The sequence below is a fragment of the Epinephelus moara genome, chromosome 21 (genome assembly GCF_006386435.1).
Source record: "Epinephelus moara isolate mb chromosome 21, YSFRI_EMoa_1.0, whole genome shotgun sequence".
Taxonomy (NCBI): domain Eukaryota; kingdom Metazoa; phylum Chordata; class Actinopteri; order Perciformes; family Serranidae; genus Epinephelus; species Epinephelus moara.
The window spans coordinates 1,923,114-1,945,679 of NC_065526.1; the positions used below are offsets into that span (position 1 = coordinate 1,923,114).

Consider the following 22,566-nt stretch of genomic DNA (forward strand, 5'->3'; position numbering starts at 1 on the left):
GGCAAATGTGTTCCTCATGAGGAGAGGCATCTCTGTGCAAAGTTTCATGTCTCTACGACATACGGGACATGAGATATGCCCATTCAAAGTTTGACATTTCAGTTGGTTGCTATAGCGCCCCCCTTTGGCCAATTGATGTAATATTGCTTCATTGGCATCCTCCCATGACCCTGTACCACTGTGCCACATTTCACATGGATTGACCAAGTCAGTGAGGAGAAAAACATGGAACAGACACACAGAGTTTTCATCATTATATAGTAAGATTAGCAGTAAGTGTTAGCTTTGTGACGTCAGCATGCTAAGGAAGTGTTATGATAACAGTGGCTAGCTCCTCGGTTAGCTAGACTAGGTTAGCTAGACTAGGTTAGCCAGTGATAGACGTAAAAGCCACCTGTGATAATGGTATAACTACTAACCAGACCTACTTTTACTAAAAAACATGGTTTACCAATGACGTAATTTCAAAAGCTAGCGCATTACCATCGTGACCGTTACGGTGAAACTAAGTTAGCAAAATATATCTAATAAGGTAAATTAAAGAACGTATGTGTCGTTAAAAATAAAAAGTAAAACGTGTCATTTACAAATAACGATGATTAACAGCAGTAAAAATGCAGAGAACTGTTGTACAGTTTTATCAGGAGTTATTTTGGGCTGTTTGATGTCTTTATTTAACTTACTGTAAACCATCGTCCTCTCTGTTGTCTGCCGTTGCTGTAGCAACCGATCTCATGCTGCATTCGCGTACTGTGGGAAATACTACAACTACAAATTTGGTAATTGAGGAGGTCCAGTTATTTTAGAGACTGACACTAATATTTGAATTTGATTGCTTTTAGAGAAACAATAATTTGTAGAGGAAAATGCAAACTTCCCACAGAATTATTATATATAATGTATGATTAATGTTGATACTGATGTATTAACTTCTAGGGAGCATTTAGTGTAGTTATAGATAGATAGGTAGATAGATAGATAGATAGATAGATAGATAGATAGATAGATAGATAGATAGAGTTCTATTCAACTTAACTGAGTGGATATATGTTGTAAAAAAAAAATACAATATTTCCTTCTAAAATTTAGTTAAATAAAAGTAAAAAATAAAGTCCCATAATAGCTGGTTCAGTACAGTGTATGTTTTGTTCTTATTTTACACCACTGATCTATACTGATCCAGTATGGGTTTAAGATGTTCAAAAACATTAAAACTTCCATGACTTTTCCAAAACTTTTCATATTTTGTTTTACTAATGTCATGAACTTTTCCAGGCCTAGAAAATGTAATGGGAAATTCCATGACTCTTCCAGGTTTTCCATGAGCGGGGGAACTTAACAATCAAATGGAAAATAATTGCCAACATTTGCATGTGGGTAGTAAATGGGCTGAAAATAGGCCCTATTATGGGAGGGTCTTGTGGTGGTTTTGTGGTGTTGCTTTTTATTATTAAAAAAAGACTTGGGTGGGGAAGTTAGAGTTTACAAGGCGCACTCGAAGGCAGCACCCCGTCATCCACTCCGAGCTTTTATTTTGAAAGTGGCATTACGGAAGTTGTTCAACGACACGCTGAGGAGGAGAGAACCGACCATCAACAAACAACAACGATTAACCGCAGCATCCATCCGTTCCCCCGAGCCGGTCACTCACTGCTCGGCCACAAGAAGAACCAGCCCACCGCCAGGAGCTCACCGGACGTTCTCCTCCTCCCCTGAACGCACCGTGTGTTTCCTAATGTTGGTTTAATTAACGTTTCGGCGGTTGTTGTCGTTTCACGTCCGCGCAACATGACGAGTTACAAGGCGTTTCATTCTCAGTTGACGTCCATCATGGAGGCACTGACCAAAGCGGCCGTGTCGGAGATCTGCGAGCTGGTGGATGACAGCTACGCGGTGCTGCAGCTGGAGATCAGCCGGAGCCACAAGGAGAACGAGGCGCTCAGGAGGAGGCTGGAGCTCATCGAGACCATCATCGCCCGGGGACAGCGGGGGAACGTCGCGATGCTGGATGACGGCAGGATGGAGGCGGCCGGCGGGGGGTTTATGGGTTTCACTCTCGGTGAGTTTCGGGGCCTTTTCCAGACAGAGCCGACATGCAAATGCCCGTTATTACCGTGTTCATGACACCGATGATGGAGGCAGGATGTGTGCTGCAATGAATGGACTCAAGGCTCCGATCACTGTTGTGTTCCGCATGGAGAGCGTCACACACCAAACTCCAAACTGCACTCAGTTTATTGTTTTAGCCCTTTTTAACCATTAACTCCCACTGTGTGCTTACAGGCAGGTACAAACAGTCATTCGCAGTTAACGTCCACAGCCAGAAAGCAGAGAGTGATGTCAAATAAAACTTGCCCTGTCATTGATATTAAACTTTTACCCCTCTATGTATGTATGCCGAATTAAAGACTTGACCTAGAATATTCACAAAAAGCATTGAAACACATTATTAAGAGCATGTGACGTCTCAAAAAGTAAAACAACTTTAAAATTGTTAGTTTACTGAACCAAGTTCTTGGCCTTTCCTCTTTTTACACGTCTGCCTTTGACCTGTTGTTATTCCGCATAGAGAGCGCTGCACACCAAACTCTATTGAAAAACTGTTCTTAAAACGCTTCCTTGTTAGTTGCAAGGAAACTATATCATTTTCTGCAAAAAAGACAGATAAAATATTGAGCTCTTTCGACCGTTGACTCCCACTCTCTTGTCAGAGGCAGGTTACAAAAAGCTAGTCGCAGTTAACGTTCACAGTCAGCAAGCAGAGAGCAAACTTTCTATTTTACTGATTAAAAAAACTTTTAACCTCACATGTATATAAGCCGAATTGAAAACTTAATCTAGCATATTCAGAAAAGACATCGAGACACATTATTAAGAGCACGTGACGCCACAGAAAGTAACACAACTTTAAAATTGTTAGTTTACTGAACCAAGTTCTTGGCATCCCCGTCTTTCTTTTTTACACAACTGCTGTTGTTCTGCCTGGAGAGCGCTGCACACCATACTTAAAACACTTCCTTGTTATTTGCAAAGAAACTTCAAATTTTGTATTTTTTTTCTGTCCATTTTTAGCCATTTCTACCCTTGACTCCCACTGTTTTGTTATAGACAGATTACAACTTTACATTTTACTGACATGAAACTTTAAACCTTACATGTATATATGCCGAACTGAAGACTTGATCTAGAATATTCACAAAAAGCACGTGACGTCACAGGAAGTAAAACAGCTTTAAAATTGTTAGCTTACTGAACCAAGTTCTTGGCATTTCCCACCTTTTTTCGAGTCAAATAACTCAGTTACACATTACTCATACACAGTTATTACTCATATATTGTACTTACTGTTTGTAAGTAAGAACAGTTATTTAAACACAGCAGTAGAGTACAATGAAACCTCGATTACAGTTGTCTGCCTCCCCACGTGACACCCCTTCAAAGAGCCCTGGTGGTCTCCTTCACCCCAAATGAGGAGCCAGTAGGGTAACTGTCTTTTTGTTTTTTTTTACTGAGAACGTGCCTTACCAGCTGCAGCGGGGCCCAAACAGCCGAAAGCAAATCTCAAAAGAAGTGGAAGGGTCACTGCGTTGGAGGTGACGACAGAGCTGACCCCTGCAGCCAAAGAGGTGAGAGGACAGAGACGACGTTGTTTCCATCTTACTGTAGCTTAAGACCCAGGAAAGACAACTATTGACATAAATCATACAGCAGTCGTATAAACATACAGTATTATCTGCCAGCTTTCTTACTGGGTTGTTTAAATGCATCACCTCTGCTGCCTTTAGTAACTGTGTTGCTTTTGGTGGAGCTTAGTGCACAAATGTCACACTGTATGTGACATTGTGGTTAAAAATGAATAGTAATTGTGGTGTGACGATCTGGTGTAGCACACCTGTGATCATAAACAAAGTTAAAATAAGTCTCCCAGTAAATTAAGTGTCAGTTGTTTATTCTGTTGTTTTCTGCTCTCAGGATTCAGCGACAGGAGCTGCAGAGGAGACGAACGATCAGGATGTTGTTTTGATAAAAGAGGAAGCCGCAAAAGAGGAGGCGGACTGCAACGACCCCACAGACGAGCTGCTTCTCAATGAGGACGGTGAGAGAGGAAACGCACCGACTCTAACATTAATCCAGGAAGTAATGCTTAATTTCCTGCCAGACTCCCTGTGACAGCAGTCATGAACACAGCTACAAAATAAAATCACACATGATCACAAAGGAGAGAAGATGAAAGCAGGTTTGATGCAGCTTTTATATCAACAGACTCTGATGCCACACGGTCACCATGTCAGCTTTGTTCAAACACCCAAGACAGTGACAGTTTGTCATCTCTATAATAATCCCCTAGTCAAACTGTACTTGCATACTTACATCACATCTTGCAGCAACATGCTCACTCTAGAGTTCTCAGTGTGTTCCCAAACTGAACTGACCCGTGTGAGTTGAAGCTGGAACCTGGCCCGTCCGAGATCATCACATGAAATACTGAGGCTCAGCCTGACTCCCCCAAAAAGCACTAGTTGGCTTCTAACACCCAGGAAGCACCAGCTGTGTGGCGGCACAAGTCAAGCACATCTTAAGCGGAAAATGTACCAGCTCAGTGGATCACAGAGTCTCCACACTGTATTTCCCCACCAGAGAGCCCGGCACAGAACCTGGCTGCTCCCTCTCTTCTCTCCCTGCCTGCACTTCTTAATATTTTTTATATCAATCAATCAATTTTATTTATAAAGCCCAATATCACAAATCACAATTTGCCTCACAGGGCTTTACAGCATACGACATCCCTCTGTCCTTATGANTATATACATATTTTAAATATATATATTTTTAAATTCCACAGACCTACCTGACGCAGCCAGTCAGTGCTCATTTTTGGCCTGAACCCAGGCTCGGGTTGAGATTGAGAACATTAGCTCACAGCACAACTTTTATTCATGTGTCAGTGGATAATACACGGCTGACATTTTGACATTAAATGCACGAGACAAACTGCAGCCATCGTTTCTTTATTTAGTGCAAACTGAGGTTTTATGTAAAAATAGACACTTTGACAGAAGTCGTTGTCGCACTGGTCTTTCGTCTTTGAGGCGTTAAATGCAAAATGGCCTTGAAATCACTGCTTCTGTGTTTCACACTGTTTGTTGTGTGTCTGAAGGAACGGAGGTGCAGCCGTCGGAGAGAGAGGACAGTGATGAAGGACCCTCTGGGATGATGATGTCCACCCCAGCGGCAGACATGAGGCTGTGGGATCAGAACAGTAACGGACCATTGGAGCATCACGAATCCCACAGTGCGCCAGGGTCTCCAGGCCCTGCAGGGGGCGCTGAGAGCTCTTCAGATGTGGTGTTTGACTTGGCCTCCGAGTCGGACTGTGAAGCTCCGTCTGTGGTCCAGACGAGGAAGCCGTTCCTTCTCGGGTCCAGAGAAAGTCCCACCTCTCTGCCCGGGACCTCTGAGCTGAAGCGGGGTGTGTCTCTGATCAGCTCCCTCCCCTACGACACAGACCTGGACCTGTGCTCCTCGTGGACTAATCAGGGCCTGCCGAGCATGGTGCCCGTCCCTCAGCGGCCGACACTGCTGGACAAAGTGTCAGACCTGAATGTTGCCGGTTTCCCCTTAGCTCTGGGTCTTGGCGGATCCAGACTGGACCCGTTGGACCTGAACAGGTACTGCAGGGACAGGCGCTTTGTCTGCAGCTACTGCGGAAAATGCTTCACATCATCCCGCAGCCTGGAGACACACGTGCGCGTTCACACAGGCGAGCGGCCATACAGTTGTGCTCAGTGCGGGAAGCGCTTTACGCAATCGGGACACCTGAAGACGCACCAGAGCGTTCACACTGGAGAGCGGCCGTTCGCCTGCGAGCACTGCGGGAAGAGATTTGCCGGGAAGCAGAACCTGCGGATCCATCAGCAGAAACACCATCCGGCTGAGCAGAGCGCTGCTCCTGTTTAACACAAACACTGCGCTGTGACCAGCTGAAATATATGCACTCATGGTACTGAGCTCCAAACTGTGACAGACCACAACCTGCTGACTGCTGATACTGTTGATGAACTTGTAACTTTAATACATCTTTTTTTAAGTTGAAGGCCTTTTAAAGAAGTTTTAGAAGAATGGGTGCTTTTGAAAAACTGATCCATAGATGCGACTGTTTAAAGTTTATCAGGCCTTACATATTTTTAACCATCTGAACTGCCTTGGTAGAACGCTGATACAAAGCTAAATGGGACTATGAGCTGATCCAGATCAATTCTTACCTCAAAAAGAACGTGGGCCGTTTGGGGTCCACTTCAGTACTCTAGGTTAGAGGAATGACTGTGTGGTGAAGATGATTCCTGTAGAGAGCCAACACCTGTAAGAAGCATGTGAATGTTTATTAGTTGGTGTATATCTGGAATTAAAAGTGTGCAATCTTGGATGAATGGTTTGGTTTCTTCAGTGTGTGTTTTTAGAGATGTTCCAGTACCATTCCTGATTACGCTGCCTTGCTTATAAGCCAATACTGAGTACCAATCCGATACCACTGTGTTAAAAACAAAAAAAACAACTAGTCAAGCACAGAAGATCTGAACAGTCAGCACAGTGTCAAGGTCACTGTCACCAAGTCGGTATCTGACCAAATGTCTCCCCCTCTGCTCCTGAGGTATGACGTTCAGTAATGGCCAGACAAGTTTTTTGCAGAACATTACGATGTCACAGTGAAGCTGACCTTTGACCTTTTGGATATAATATGTCATCACTTCATCATTTTATCCTTTTAGACATTTGTGTGAAATTTGGTCATAATTAATGTTCGAAGTCTTGAGTTATGGCCAAAAACGTGCTTTGTGAGGTCACAGTGACCTTGACCTTTGACCACCAAATTCTAATCACAGGGTTCTTACACTTTTTCACCAATGATTTTCCTTGACTTCTCCAAAACCTTTTACTGAATTTCCATGACCAAAAGAAATTGTTTTATCTCAATGGGACCATCGAAAACTAATTGTCGTAACACTAAGTACAATTAGGTTTACATCTGAAATGTATGGTGCCTCTCTGAAACAAAAAAACACCAGACAGGTACACTTAGATACATTTTCTCATATTTTAATTCCAACGGTTTAATATTTTTGTCAATGTCTCAAAAGATAAAAATGTCATCACATTTTCTGTCAGAAATAAAGAAAGAGAAATAGTGCATTGGGGTAGGAATGCCAGTGCTAACTGCCCACAGTATTTCCGCTTTGAGGACTTCATTTTTTGCAGAAACGTCCAAAGTTGTCTGCTTTGTTGCTGTGGAAACTGTAGTAGTGTTGCTGGATGTCCTCACAGCATCAGCGTTCATAAACTCACCTATGGGTATTGCGCTGCTAGCAACTGCGGCTACAGTCTCGTGCTTTTTCCCCTTCAAGTGGCTAACGAGCACTGCCTTGCCCATATTCAAAATGTCAAATGTTTTAAAGCACAGTTTGCATTTAGCACGTCTTGGGTCAGTGTCTTTTGCCAGCCATAATTGGTATTTATTCTTAAAAAGCCATGTATTATTGAAGCTGCACGTCCCTGGCATTTTGTCGGCATCGTCCGTTTGCTAGCAGAAGCAACTCCAGGCTAGTGGACGTGCCTGCAGTTCCTAGGCGCGTGCACGCAGTATGCCCAGTAACACAGACTGAGCCAGACTGAATAAACTTTTCACACCACCAAAATATCATGACGGTCCGTGGCAATTTACATTTTATTACGACACATCGATTTTGTTTGGATCAATTGATGAAACTTTAGATATATTTCCAAGACTTTTCCAGGGCCTGGAAATTGCATTTTAAAATTCCATGACTTTTCCAGGTTTTTCATGACCGTACGAACCCTGTAATCAGTTCATTGTTGAGTCTGAGTGGATGTTTGTGCCAAATTTGAAGAAATTCCCTCCAGGCGTTCTTACTGTAAGATACCGCCTTCACAAGAATGAGACGGACAAGGTCAGATGCTGAATCAGTGACACTGATGTTGGTGTCCATCTTGAAACTGTGCTGATTGTATACATCTTCTGTGCTGTCGGGTGGAAGATGTGAAGAAGCATCCATGTTAAAGAATATGTAGCTTTGCTGCAACATCCGTACTAGCCTATTTGAAGCATTGTCAACTTTCACGGTTACAGCTGAATCTGGACAGGCATGGATGTAACTGTAACTGTGACTCGACTGTGGAGGATACAACCACAAGTCGGTAATTCCCGGGGTTATATATGAATGAACTGCAGATAACAGTGTCGGCGTATATGTTGGCCAATCTCATACAAATCTGTCAAACATGTTGAGATCAAGCAGAAACTGCGTCTTCGTTGTATATGTTTTTTTCAACAGAGTCCTTACGGAGGCCATGGACAGCTGTGCATGCAGCTGTTTTCTTAATGCCGTTATCACAAGATCACAAGTTAATTATTTCATTATCTCGAGTAAACAAGTTTTGTTATCTCAAGATAATGGAAAATGTCAGATCAAGGAGTACCCACTATCGATCCAATGCATCAGACTCTACTTCAGTGAAGGTCTCACACAGGCAGAAACTGCATTTTGTCTTTTGTTTAGAGATATAATTCAGATCAGTCCTCGTCATTAAAGGAGGCAACCGGCCCGGCTGCAAATTCACAGGCTTTATTTGAGCAGCTGCTGGCTGGCGGAGGCAGAGAGAAGGGAGCTGGTCAGCTTCTCATCTGAAACTAAACTGTCTGCTCTAATGATGCAGCTGCAGCAAACTGAGCTCCACCTTTGTGCCTTGACAGCTGTTCAGCTATGACAGTGATGGTCAAGGCTGAAATCAGGTGTGATCAAATGATCCAAGCACTCATTCTCATGTTCTATGTAATTATACTACGATGGAGAAAACAAGTCGTTTTCTTGCGATAAATTATCTCATTATTTAGAGAAATCTTTGTTTCCTTGAGGAAAATAATCTATTATTATGTGAAAACTAGCTCTGTTATCTCGAGATGACGAAATAATTAACTTGATCTCTACATAACGGTATTTAAGAAACAAAATGCAAGCACAGCTGTTTGCGGCTCCCGTACTCATGACATGTCTCGGTCACAACTCTTTAACAACCAAATTTAGGGGAAACTGATGAAAATAATTGGTTCAGAGTAGTCATATTTTGTGACTTAATTAAATATATATGAAAATACACGCTCAGGGCCTCAAAAGTCCTTTATCATTTACAGCCTCACTGAGCTGCCTACATGGCACAGTGAGAAAAAGAAGCATCTACCAACTGACCAGTGACGTGATGTTTTATACGCCCGGGCTGACTGTGTTGGACTGTTCTCTATCCCAACACACAATGTTCAATAGAATCACAAACAAATGCCTTTCACACAATAGAAGCACCAGCTGACTGGACTCTCACTGGTTCCACTGCTTTCAAACAAATCCACTCACACTGAATGACAGGAGGCTCAACTGGGCGCTTCACACAGCGTGGAAACAGTAGTTAATGAAACAATGTCAGCACAAGGGACATTTTTGGACCGTTTCATATTATCTTCATCAGCAGATGGAGTCGCAATTATGTCATGGAGCTGCTGATGTGCTAATTTCCTTTCTTACTGAGCAGTGAAACAATAAATCATCATTTGATTGACAGCAAATTAACTGTCAACCATTTTAATAATCTGTAAATCGAATGTGAGGATTTGGTGCTTTTCTTTGTCTCATGTAAAATTAATATCTTTGGGTTTTGGACATTTTGTCATTATTTCCTGTCAACTTATGGACAAAAACATTAATTGATCAGTTTGTTAAAGTGATGCACAGATTTACTGGTGATGTCAGTGATAATAAGTTCCGGCACTACTTGAAGGACAAGTCCCCAGATTGGCAGACAGATCTGCAGATGGTGGAAGGAATGTAAACAAAATGGAAAACAAATAAGATGTTTATCACTTTATTTACTTATTGATTTGTTTACCTTTTTGTTGATTTACCTACCCGTCCTTTTTTTAAATCTTCCTATTAGTATTATATTTTTATCGAACCATTTCTTGTTTAACACACCCATTTATTCTGTCTACAAATTAATTCTAGCTTTTAATATGTATGTATTTATTTGTCCTATGAATCAATTTTTTATTCTTGTATTTACTGTCTTAATTTTTATCTACCTATTTATTCTATTTTGTTTCTACTTTTTAAGCTCTATTTTTTACTTCTTATTAAGCATTTTTCAGCCTCTGTGTCGGTGATTGCCGTGACAGGAGGCATTATGTTTTAGGGTTGTCCGTCCCATTCTCCTGAATGCAATATCTCAAGAACACTGTGATGGAATTTATTCAAATTTGGCACAAACGTCCATTTGGAGTCAACAATGAAATTATTAGATTGTGATGGTCAAAGGGCAAAGGTCAAGGTCACTGTGACCTCATCTGTCTCACTCTTGTGAACGTGGTATCTCAAAAGCACCTTAAGGAGATTTCTTTAAATTTGGCACAAATGTCTACTTGGACTTAACAATGAACTGATTAAATTGTGATGGTCAAAGATCACAGGTCAAGGTCACTGTGACCTCACCTGTCTCACTCTTGGGAATGTGATATCTCAAAAGCACCTTGAGGGGATTTCCTGAAATTTGGCACAAACGTTCAACTGGACTCAATGATGAACTGATTAAAGTTTAGTGGTCAAAGGTCACCTGTGACCTTGTCTGTGACCTTGTCTGTGCCCTTCTTGTGAAGGCTATATGTTAAAAACGCCTTGTGATTTCTTCAAATTTGGCACAAACGTTCACTTGGACTCAACGATGAACTCTTTAGATTTTGGAGGTCACACGTAAACATCTCTGTGACCTCGTTTGTCCCCTTCTTGTGAGGCCTTTATGTCAAAAAACACCTTGTGGTGATTTCTTCAAATTCGGCACAAATGTTCACTTGGTCGCAGTGATGAACTCTTTAGATTGTGGTGGTCAAACGTCAACGTCTCTGTGACCCTGTCCGTCCCATTCTCATGAACACAATATGTCAAAAACGCCTTGTGGCAATTTCTTCAGATTTGGCACAAACATCCACTTGAACTCAACAATAAACTTTTTAGATTGTGGTTGTCAAAGGTCAAGGTCACTGTGACCTCATCTGTCTCATTTTTGTGAACATGATATGTCAAAAACGCCTTGTGGGGATTTCTTCAAATTTGGCACAAACATCAACTTGTACTCACTGACGAACTGATTAGATTTTGGTGATCAAAAGTCAAGGTCACTGTGACATGGTCAGTGTCATTATCGTGGACGTGATATCTCAACAATAACACCTTGAGTAAAATTTCTTCAAATTTGGCACAAACATCCACTGATGATGAACAATGAACTGATTTGATTTTGGTGGTTAAAGGTCATGGTCACTCCATCATATTATTTATAATTTTCCTCATTCATTTTTCTACCTACCTATTTGTTATTGGATTTATTTGTATCAACCTATTTGTATCATCTACCTGATCTATTTTTTATTTACCCATTAAGTTCTGTAGTGTTTATGTCCCTCTTCCTGTCAACAACAGTTAATTAGTTTTTAAAAAAAATCTTTATTAAGAAATACAAAAGTGCAATGACAACCGCCAGAGGGTCACATACATTCAGAGGCAACATTTCAGAATGTCATATTACACAAATACATCAAAAAGAGCACATAAATCCAAAGTCTTCATGGCTTTCATATAAGTGGAATGTCTAATAGTTTTAATATATTGTTTGACCTCATTTTCAAAGATGGAAAGGAGGGGTTTTTTGATTAGTGTATCGACATTTGTGGATATGCCATTTGGCTAATAGTATAATAAGATTTTTTTTCACAGATGGATAGTCAATGAAGCCAAAGGGCAAGACCAAAATAAATGAAAAACATCTTCAGAGTCTCCTTCACAGAAAGAGCAGTTGACACCTAGGCCTGTATCTTTTTTGAATCGTTGTAAAAAGAAATTCAGATGGGTAAAATCTGTGAATTAGTTTAAAAGATACTTCTTTTACTTTATTATTTATCATATATCTAGCAGGTAAGTTCCAAATCTTTTTCTAGTCAAGGTTTTTAACAGTTGTTCCATTAAGCTACCACATATGGAATTGATACGACTTCTTTCTGAAATAATGAACGTTGCGTGTTGAAGAGAAACAAATTTACAACCGTTCATCACAACAATAACAAGACTCTCTTATTTTGAAGTCATCAGTGTCATTCCGGAAGTGCAAGTCGGAAGGAAGTAGAAAAACATATCTCGTCTTTGTGATGAGCGACGGGCAGGTTGAAATCCAAACAGGTTCAGTCAGCGGCTCCGTTACCGACATCGACGCGTGTTTCCGAGCCCGTCGGAGCTCCGTGACTCCCGTTAGGAGGTGTCTCAGCCCGCTGTGGTTTCCTCTCGAGCGGCGGGATGGCCGTTTTAACCAGCAAAGCTCTTCACGAGCAGCTCTGTATCATCATGGGCGCGCTGACCAAGGCGGCGGTGGCGGAGATCTGCGAGGTGGTGGACGAAGGTTACGCGGTGCTGCAGATGGAGATCACCCGGAGCCACAAGGAGAACGAGGACCTGAAGAAGAAGCTGCACCTCATCGAGTCCATTGTGGTCCGGGGGAGCGGCGGGGGGAACGCGGCGGCACTGGAGTTCGCGCCGGCCGCGGAGGGCGCACAGCAGGCGGAAACACAGCAGCAGCAGCAGCAGCAGCACCGGGACGGTGATGGAGGAGCCACCGCCGCTGCTCCCGGAGGAGATGGAGGAGGTGCCGTGGTGGCGCGGGAGGAGGTAAACACAGCCAGCCTCGTTTCATCTTTGTCTCAGTAAACAGTTTGACCTCATTACGGTTACCATAGTGATGAAACAGCTAGTCGACTAGTCGATCATCAAGTTATGTTCATTTTTAGGGACAGTGCACGTTGATAAGCAACAAGCATCCATAGACTCTGGACAAATGTCACAATAAATAATAATAACAGTTAGGGGCTGTTCGTTACTTTATGGAGGTCATGTCAAATCATTTCTAAGCAATAGGAGGGATTTAAGTTTTTTATTTTGGCTGAGGGGAGGGGCTTACAACTTTAAATGGTTATATGTTGTGTTTATTTTGTCATGGATTTTTCAAAGAATATGGGCAGGTTTAAAATTTAAAAAAGCCAAAATTACACCATTTGTCATAGCAGGAAACTGTAAAAACAGAAAATATCATTGGATTTTCACATTTCTAACAGTTCTTGGAAACATGATGTGCGATGAAAGCTTCAGTCAGAAAAAATAAAAAATTTAAATAAAAAAATCAGAGCTTAGAATAATGGTACTGAATCAAAATCACGTAACTATACACATACTTTACATTTGTCAAAAATAAAGCTTTTTTTTCCCATAAACTAACCAGCATACATGTTAAGAGTGAAAAACTGAGGCTTTCATTTTCAACTTTTAACTTTCAAACGTCAAAGGGTAAATTTCAAAAGCCTAAGACTGATTTATGATGGTGGGAAGGTCATATATTTTCCCCCAGTCACTCAGGGAGGCTCATGCAGAAATATTTGTAGCTTTGGACAGTTCCAAAATAAAGATTAACGACAAGGAATCACACCCCCAACCTCTGATAAGTAAAGAACAGTCCCTTATTGAGATGCAGGGTAATAAAGGCAAATTACAGGAGCCAACAGCGCTTTTTATTTTTAATGCCTTTATCTCCACATCTGCAGTGAATTGTTTCCTTATCTGGAGAAAACAAGCTTTGTTATCTCCAGATAACCTGATAATTAACTCAAGATAAGGCCATATAAAAATGCAAGCACTGCCTTTCTCAGCTTCGTAGAAAATTAATTATTAATTGCTATTTTGATCATTTATTAATCTTTAATCGAGTGTTTTTAAGCCGTTCTCTGTTTGGCATCATTGTAAACTGATTTGGGGTTGCAAATAATGATTATTCTCATCATTAATCTGTCGATTGTTTTCATAATTAGTTTAGAAAATGAGAGAAAATAGTAAAAAAAAAAAAAATGCAAGCAAACAAGGTAAACAAAGCACAAGATAAAAAAATATCACCTTATGCACTTTTGGAGCTCTGGATTAGAGTTCTCTCCATTATATAGCGGCTGTTTGCATCTAATTATAATTTACTCTCACAATATTAGACCTTGTGTCCTCTCTCAGGTTACAAATTGTCCTCTCACGATTCTAAAAAAAAAAGAAGTATTTTTGGACTTAATGGCCACCATACATGTCACTTCTGCCTTAATGATAATATTTGATTTTCAAGTAGATACAGTCCACTGCATCCTTTCATAACGTGCCATTGGGCCTTAAGGATATACTGTATATCAAACACTGTGTACACTGACAGCAGGCGAGGTTGCAATTATATTTAATCCCATATAATCTCTCGATCAGACGTTAATCATCTCCTTATCGGTGCTGCGCCTGCTCTGTGCATGTTGAGCACTTATCTCAAGATAACCATTATTTATTTTTTATCTCAGTCTTATTACCTTGGGCTGAAAGGCGTATTTTTGTGATAACATGTTAATTATATTGTTATCTTAAAAACCCAAAGGCTATTTTTTTTTTTAGATAATGTGATAATTACATGGAGATTTTGAGATAACGGGATTAAAACATAAACTGCTCTCAAGTTTCCAGACAAAAACAAAGGTGTGAAAGGTAATCTCAGTCAGTCACTCACAAGTCTTGTTAACATTTGAACAGTTGTAGTGAATCACTCGGCCGTAGCTTCGTCTTGAGCAACTGTTGGAACTTAATCCAGTGATACAACCATCACTGATTTCCTTTTTTAATTATGTTCTCATTAAAACTTTAATTAACCTTAAAGATGAGTCAGCCAGTCAGGACAGAAGGGACACTGTATCTTGATTAGTTTGCATGTTATCGACTTTATCTCAGTTTCACAGATAGAAAATCCATATTTCATGTTTAAATGCATCACTTGCCTGGTTGTTTGTTTAATTGTTGTTTGTTGATGTTAATAATTTATTTTTATATTTATCGAACATTTGTTTTATTGCTCTTGTGGCTGTACGACTGTATTAATTCTTATATTAAATCTTTTCCAGCTTCCAGACGTGGTGTTGATCAAAGATGAAGACTCGGACAGTAGCGACGCCTTTGAGGACGGTGAGTGCTGCTGACGTGTCCCGTGTCAAACGAAAAGTCAACACTGACTTATTTTTAACAGAGACGGTTGTTTAGACTGACGTACCATGATATGTCTTTCTTATTGTAACCACATAGTTTTTGCATCAACCTGAAGAAAGTGAAAGCTCACGAAACTGCGACCATTTCCTGACGTTGGATATGCAAACAGCCATTTAATGGGCTGTGAACCTAATAGTAGGTGTGGCACGCTGCTTACCCCGCTCTCCTGGGCGAAAGTTCTGTGTTTGTTTGAACCATCCACCACCCTGCTTTCCCACCCATCTGATGAGGACTTTGTCACTCTTTATACTACGTCACCTGACTTCTTCCTTTGCTGCCATCACAGATATAACGGCCATGTGAGGTCCTGCCTAACAGTAAAGGTAAACAGCCTTTTCATGGCCTGATAATGGCCCACTGAGCCTAACAGATGTGACAGGCCCCTTCTGACCCATATTTCTGGTGCTCAATAGAGTGCTCCAGGGATGATGTTTTTCTGTAAGCCCATGCAGAAGTTAGCGTCACTCTGCTTCCCTTCTCAAACAACCACAATGGGATTTTTCTGTTGGCTTTTGGATTATTGCAGAAAATAAACGTGTGATACTTACACATTTGTTTAGCAAGATAAGCTTCACAGGTGAACACCACTTTCATGATTTCTGAAGTGTAAATGCAATCGGCACAAGTAAAAAGCTAACAGTATGACATCAATACGTCAACAAGTTGAGATATTGTGACTATCACGATATGAATTTTTCATAATATATTAAAAATTATACCGGTATTATCAAGAACGAGATGACATGGCACACCTCTATTACTGACACATTTCATGTTGTAGAACAAAAGGTGCAAATAGCCACAGACCTTATTTTAGACATCTAACCAAAAACCCACTGACTGTTAGAGGAGGGAACTGGGAGTGCTAAAATGCTAACTCATTTCCAGGTTCGAGGACTCATTCCTGGGGCACTCTGTAACCACAGATAAAAATAACAACCGAACCAGCTGGTGTAAACAAGACAGAGTTTTTTAGCCTCTCAGTCGGGACCAAAGCGGGGTGCACGTTCCTGTTTGTAGGGCTGTAGTCTCCTAGTCGATTATTTGGTCGCTATGCTCTCATCCGACCAAATTCTCATTGGTCAAATAATCGCTGTGTTACTTTCATAAGGAGAAAAGTGCTACATCAAGAGCTTTCCAGGATTAATCCATTATTTCCTGTGGCGGGGGGACAGGCTAAGTTACCTGTGAAAATGGGGTGTTTTCAAAACACCCCCGTTAGTGACAGAAAGTTGAACTCGCCCACCCTCACGCTCAGTGTCAGACCTCCTGTCTGTGTGTACCAACACCATTTCCCTCAGTGGAAACGAAGCTTGTATTTACTTGTATTTCACAGATAAGAAACAATAAATTGTGAAGACAATAAAGCCTCCACTAAAATAGCATTTTAAGTCTTGTGTGTGATTTATCCTGGCTTCATATGAGCAGAGGAAATCTCTGCTAGCTGCTAGGCTAATGTATAAAATGTAAAATGCCATAGGCTTGTGCTAATAACGTTAGCATGTTGTATTTGTGGGGAAAATGTGTCCAGATAAAGACAAGTGTTTGTCTGTGAATGCTGTGAGTTATAGTGAAGCTGATTTGCGTACTTGTGTTTGAAATTGTCTCTATTCAGACATGTTTAATGTATTTGCGTACTTGTGTTTGAAATTGTCTCTATTCAGACATGTTTAATGTGTGTTTAATGTGTGTTTTGAATCAATTAATTAATTATAACTAAAGTTTGGACTGTACTTAACACAGTCCTCCAACGCTGACTAGTGTTTTGGAGGTGTAACTGCAGAGTGACACAGACACACCACCGCACAAGTAAAAATAACTTGCAGATATTTTTTTTCCCCACGACTAATCGATTAGTTGAAGATTATGTGCGACTTTAGTTGACAAAGATTTTCTTTGGTTGACTACAGCCCTACCTGTTTGATGACTTTGCACTTTCTATCACTGTCTACTTTTACCTCACAATTAAGACAGAGGATAAAATGGTTGTGTTAACTTGTGAAAACACCTCTTATTTACTGTTGTAAAGTCCTGTCTCATATTATCATTTACCTCTGTGCAGTTTTCTTTGTCAGATAAACCTTAAAACTCATTGACCTGTTTACTCAAGTTGAACTGTGGGAACAAACCTCCATCAACACAGTAGGGCTGCAACGATTAGTTGACAAATAGATGACTATTCGACTATTAAAATTGGTTTGAGCCATTTTTCATATAAAAGCACCCCAAAACACTCTTATTGCAGCTTCTTACGTTCAAATAGTGGCAGCTTTACACACTCTCCCATGACGGTGAACTAAAACCCTTTGCCGTGAGTATGACACAAGACATTAGATGACATCATTTTGGGGTTTGGGAGAGACAGACCGACATTTTTCGATAAAATGATTAGTCGACTAATCGAAAAAAATAATTAGTTGACAATGAAAATAATCGTTAGTTGCAGTCCAACAACACAGCAGCCCGCTGTATTTTTAATGCAGTGCTTTTTTTAATGCATTTTTCATTTAAAGAATAAATATGTTCGACAATTTAAAAGTGTTCGTTATCAATTCAAGATGCACAATGCTCTAAGAATCTGAAAACAAATCACATTTACCAAATATTTAGAGAACCTCTAGACTAAAAAAAAAACCCTGATCTAGGAAATGAGAGGCAGGAAGACACAAAAATAATTAGAGACTGATAATAACTGAAAAAAATAAATAAAACCCAAGACAGTGAATCTCTCAGGACACCAGCGTTGGAACATGTCTGCAACTGAGAAGAATTTAAAGAATAATTATCTTGTTTTGTTACAGTGTGTGCTCTTCGCTGTACACTGAAAACACCATACCTGACTAAAGTAAAGATACTCTGAGGCTTTTTTGTACATGTGTGGTTAGTGTTTGGCTTCCTGTAACGGTGAGAGTACGTGTTGTTTCAGATCAGCCATGCATTAATGTCCTGTATTTGAATCAAAGGTTGAATTAACAATAATAATAATAACCATAATAATTATGACTTTATTAAAGACACAAAAAGGCCCATAATAATTAAACAAAGACAACATATATAAATGAACTGTAAATACATAGCAGTAGATTTGCACCTTCATATTACACTTCAGCCACGTACAAACTGCAGCACCAGTGGCTCAACTCAGTGTGTGAATGTTAACATTCATTAAAAAAACTAGTTTAGATTACATGAACAGGAAAAACCTGTTTTCAACACAATCTGTCTTTGTTAAGTTAGTCCATATTTGTTGAGTTACTTGATCATCCAAACACTGCCAGTTCTTTGCTGTGATAAATATCTGGTTTGATTTTCGAGATCCGAAACGTGAAGTGAAAACTAGGTGAGCAGGATGTAACGTACTGGAAACACAGTTTTCAGCTTGGTTTTGTATTTTGTTTTTTCTTCCAGGTAACACAGCACCTGCTGATGGAGGGACGGCTGCAGCCAGGGAGGCCGCCACCTCGACTCCCATCAGCCGGAGTACGAAGAGACACTGGCCGGCAGGTGAGGAGGCCAACAGGAGGTCGTCCTCTGAGCCAATTACACTGAAAACCACAGGGGCACAGAAGAAGAGCGTCACCGTCTACACTCTGGACTCTCCTCGCAGCGAGCCGGGCTGCTCCACCCAGCTTGGCGGTGATGAGATGGAGGCTGGCGACTCAGTTTGTTCCTACTCTGCACAGATGGACGCGGACGTCCAGCTGGTCCACCAGGAGTCCTCACTGGTCCCTCCGAGTGCTAACAGACAAACGTATTTTGGTAACAGCGCTCTGATGGAGTCCCCCACAAACAGAGCAGAACTAGATCTCAGCCTGACGTGGACCAAACAGTCGAAAAGTCAGATGAGTTATGCTCAGTTTCACCAAAACGAAAACCTGGACAGTGATGCTTTCGGGCTTAAGATGATCAGCGTCACAGGCTCGACCTCCACAGACTGCCAGCTTTCTGAAAGCAGCAACTCTGCATTTGAGTACGACGATGCCGACATGATGAACTACGGCCTCTACAGGGACCAGTCGGGGCGACCTCAGCTCAGTCATGGGCAGCTGAGCGCCCGAGGGAAGCGCTTTGCATGCGCCATCTGCTCTAAGACATACGCCACGTCTCAGAACCTGGACGTTCACATGCGGATTCACACAGGCGAGAGGCCGTTCAGCTGCAGCCAGTGCGGCAAGAAGTTCACCCAGTCGGCTCATCTAAAGTCGCATCTGAGCGTTCACTCCGGAGAGCGGCCGTACGCCTGCACGCTCTGCTCCAGGAGCTTCATCGTCAAATACAGTCTCAAGTTACACATGAAGAAATGCCATCCCAACGTCTGAGTGAATGAATGTGTGCAGGTCTCATTCCAAAATGTTCTGTTCTGTAAATACACAGTTTTAAAAGGAAGAAATGTTATTTAACACTCACAAATAATAAGTTTTACAAATGTGCAAAAGACACATTGAGTTTCAAGGTTTTAGATGATTTAAAGTATGTTCTTTTAAAGAATGAGTTTAACTTTGAGCTGCAATAATTAGTCTATTAAACAGCTGACAAAAAACAAATCAACTATTTTGTTAACTGAAGTTATTTTTAAAGCATTTGAACATTTGATGTTTGTTGCTTCTCAAGTTTGACTTTCTTTTGTTAGCTTTATAGTACACTGAATATCTGTAGGTGTCGCTCAGTTAAAATGACATTTGAGGACGTCACATTGGGCTTAAAGAAATTTTTCAATTTTTAATGCTGAAAAGACCAAATAATTAATCGAGGATATAATTGGCAGATTGGAGAATCTAAAAATGAAAGGTGCCTGATTTTGGAATGGAACTTTACTGAGCTCAGTCTCTGCTGTTATAAAGTCTACAGGTGTAACAGTGTACAGGTACAAAGGGTTAATAGTTGTGTAAAAAGCAAAAGCACCGTCTTATAAGGTTTGTGTCATTCTTTGTTAATAAAACAAACTTTAAAAGTGTTTTGTATCAGTTATTTCCTTTTATCAAGACAGATTTGTCACACAAGGAATTTAGGGTATTTAAGGTCATTTGTGAAACTGTAGCCGTCAATGATTAGCACTGAAGTCAAGATCAGCTGTAGCAGTAACTTTATCTTAATGATGTGTGTTCTTGCAAAAGAGAAATCAAAAAGTTTTTTTTTAAACATATAACAAGATATTTATCCTGTTAACCCTGAAACAAACAGGAGCCGTGTATAACAACATATAAAAGACTGTTGTTTTAAAGAAACTTAAATGTGAAACTTAACTTTCAATTTGTTTTCCATCTCTGGTCGTACAGCATGATTGTCATCGTATGGAAGGATGAAAGACAACAATGGTCACATTGATTAGACAAACTAGTGTCACATGTGCATTCATGTTTAGTTTATTTGCGAACCAGTTTAAAGACCAGTTGGCTGTGTGTCCAGCTGGGACAAACCTAACTTGTTTCCAGGGGTCGGATCATGGATTAATTAATTACCTGGCTTACTGGACTCGGGCACAGGGGCCAAAGGTTTAGAGGGCCTCTAACTGCCTGTTAATATTTACTGTTGGAAAGTCAATAATGACAAATAAAATTCCCACACAGAAACGCAACACAGCCACAAGGACACACAAAACAACTACAAAGAGATACAAAATGATAACAAAGAGGCAAATGACTCCAGAGAGATGAAAAAAAAAAACAAGACTTTGAAGAGATGCAAAACAAACACACAGAGACACAACTGCAAAGAGAAACAAAGCAGCCACAAAGACACACAAAACCATGACAAAGAGGCAAATTACCACAAAGAGACGCAAAAAAGAGATTTTAAAGACATGCAAGTTGACAACAAAGACACACAAAACAATTGCAGAGAGAAACAAAGTGACTACAAAGAGACACAAAAGGACTACAAAGACACAAACAACTACAAAGTGGCGCAAAAAAGAAAATACAAAGAAACAAAACAACTAGCCTATAAAGGGATAAAAAATGTTTACAAAGAGACGCCAAACTAACACGAAGGCAGAGAGAAATAAAAGAGACGCCAAACTAACACGAAGGCAGAGAGAAATAAGCGACTACAAAGACACAACGATTACAAAGACACCAATGACTGCAAAGAGACACAAAAAATACAAGGACACAAAACGACTTTAAAGAGACGCAAAACTACAACAAAGAGACACAAAACCATGACAAAGAGGCAAATTACCACAAAGAGATGCAAAAAAGAGATTTTAAAGACATGCAAGTTGACAACAAAGACACAAAAAACAATTGCAGAGAGAAACAAAGTGACTACAAAGAGACACCAAAGGACTACAAAGACACAAACAACTACAAAGTGGCGCAAAAAAGAAAATACAAAGAAACAAAACAACTATAAAGGGATAAAAATGTTTACAAAGAGACGCCAAACTAACACGAAGGCAGAGAGAAACAAGCGACTACAAAGACACAATGATTACAAAGACACCAATGACTGCAAAGAGACACAAAAAATACAAGGACACAAAACGACTTTAAAGAGACGCAAAACTACAACAAAGAGACACAAAACCATGACAAAGAGGCAAATTACCACAAAGAGATGCAAAAAAGAGATTTTAAAGACATGCAAGTTGACAACAAAGACACAAAAAACAATTGCAGAGAGAAACAAAGTGACTACAAAGAGACACCAAAGGACTACAAAGACACAAACAACTACAAAGTGGCGCAAAAAAGAAAATACAAAGAAACAAAACAACTAGCCTATAAAGGGATAAAAAATGTTTACAAAGAGACGCCAAACTAACACGAAGGCAGAGAGAAACAAGCGACTACAAAGACACAACGATTACAAAGACACCAATGACTGCAAAGAGACACAAAAAATACAAGGACACAAAACGACTTTAAAGAGACGCAAAACTACAACAAAGAGACACAAAACTACAAGGAGACACAAAAGGATAACAAAGATGCAAATGAAGCTAAAGAGATGCAAAACCACTACAAAGACACACAAAACAACAACAAAGACAAACAAAGCGGCTACAAAGACACAAAACGATTACAAAGAGGCAAATGACTACAGAATAAAGAATTGGAAGAGATGCAAAACAACTACAAAAGAGACACAAGAGGATACTGAAGAGATGCAAAAGGATACAAAATATGCAAAACGACAACAAAGAGACACAAGCGACAACAAAGACAAAACGATTACAAAGACGCCAATGACTGCAGAGACACAAAAAATACAAAGACACAAAAATACTTTAAAGAGACGCAGAACTACAACACAGAGACACAAAAAGCAAACACAAAGTCACACAAAACTACAAGGAGACACAAAAGGATAACAAAGATGCAAATGAAGACAAAGAGATGCAAAACCACTACAA

At 40.3% G+C, this 22,566-nt stretch overlaps 3 protein-coding genes across 3 annotated transcripts in view; 2 read left to right on the plus strand and 1 right to left on the minus strand.

Moving 5' to 3' along the window:
- LOC126382582 (dynein axonemal assembly factor 11-like) overlaps positions 1-728 on the minus strand; it is a 7,906-nt gene extending 7,178 nt beyond the window's left edge. Inside the window, exon 1 of the mRNA XM_050032527.1 lies at positions 684-728. Within this exon, the coding sequence (XP_049888484.1) occupies positions 684-693 (10 nt within the window). The 5' untranslated portion in view covers positions 694-728. The remainder of the gene's footprint in view (positions 1-683) is intronic.
- An 835-nt stretch (positions 729-1,563) lies between these two features.
- si:dkey-7l6.3 (zinc finger protein 467) lies at positions 1,564-6,420 on the plus strand. Its single transcript, XM_050032523.1, has 4 exons — positions 1,564-2,059; positions 3,514-3,626; positions 3,973-4,096; positions 5,159-6,420. The coding sequence occupies exons 1-4, from the start codon at positions 1,789-1,791 to the stop codon at positions 5,956-5,958; spliced, it is 1,308 nt and encodes a 435-aa protein (XP_049888480.1). The 5' UTR covers positions 1,564-1,788; the 3' UTR covers positions 5,959-6,420.
- Positions 6,421-11,662: 5,242 nt separating this feature from the next.
- Positions 11,663-21,092, plus strand: LOC126382577 (zinc finger protein 648-like). Its single transcript, XM_050032522.1, has 3 exons — positions 11,663-12,770; positions 15,068-15,128; positions 18,618-21,092. Exons 1-3 carry the CDS (start codon positions 12,402-12,404, stop codon positions 19,526-19,528), a joined length of 1,341 nt encoding a protein of 446 aa, XP_049888479.1. The 5' UTR covers positions 11,663-12,401; the 3' UTR covers positions 19,529-21,092.
- Positions 21,093-22,566: the final 1,474 nt, after the last annotated feature.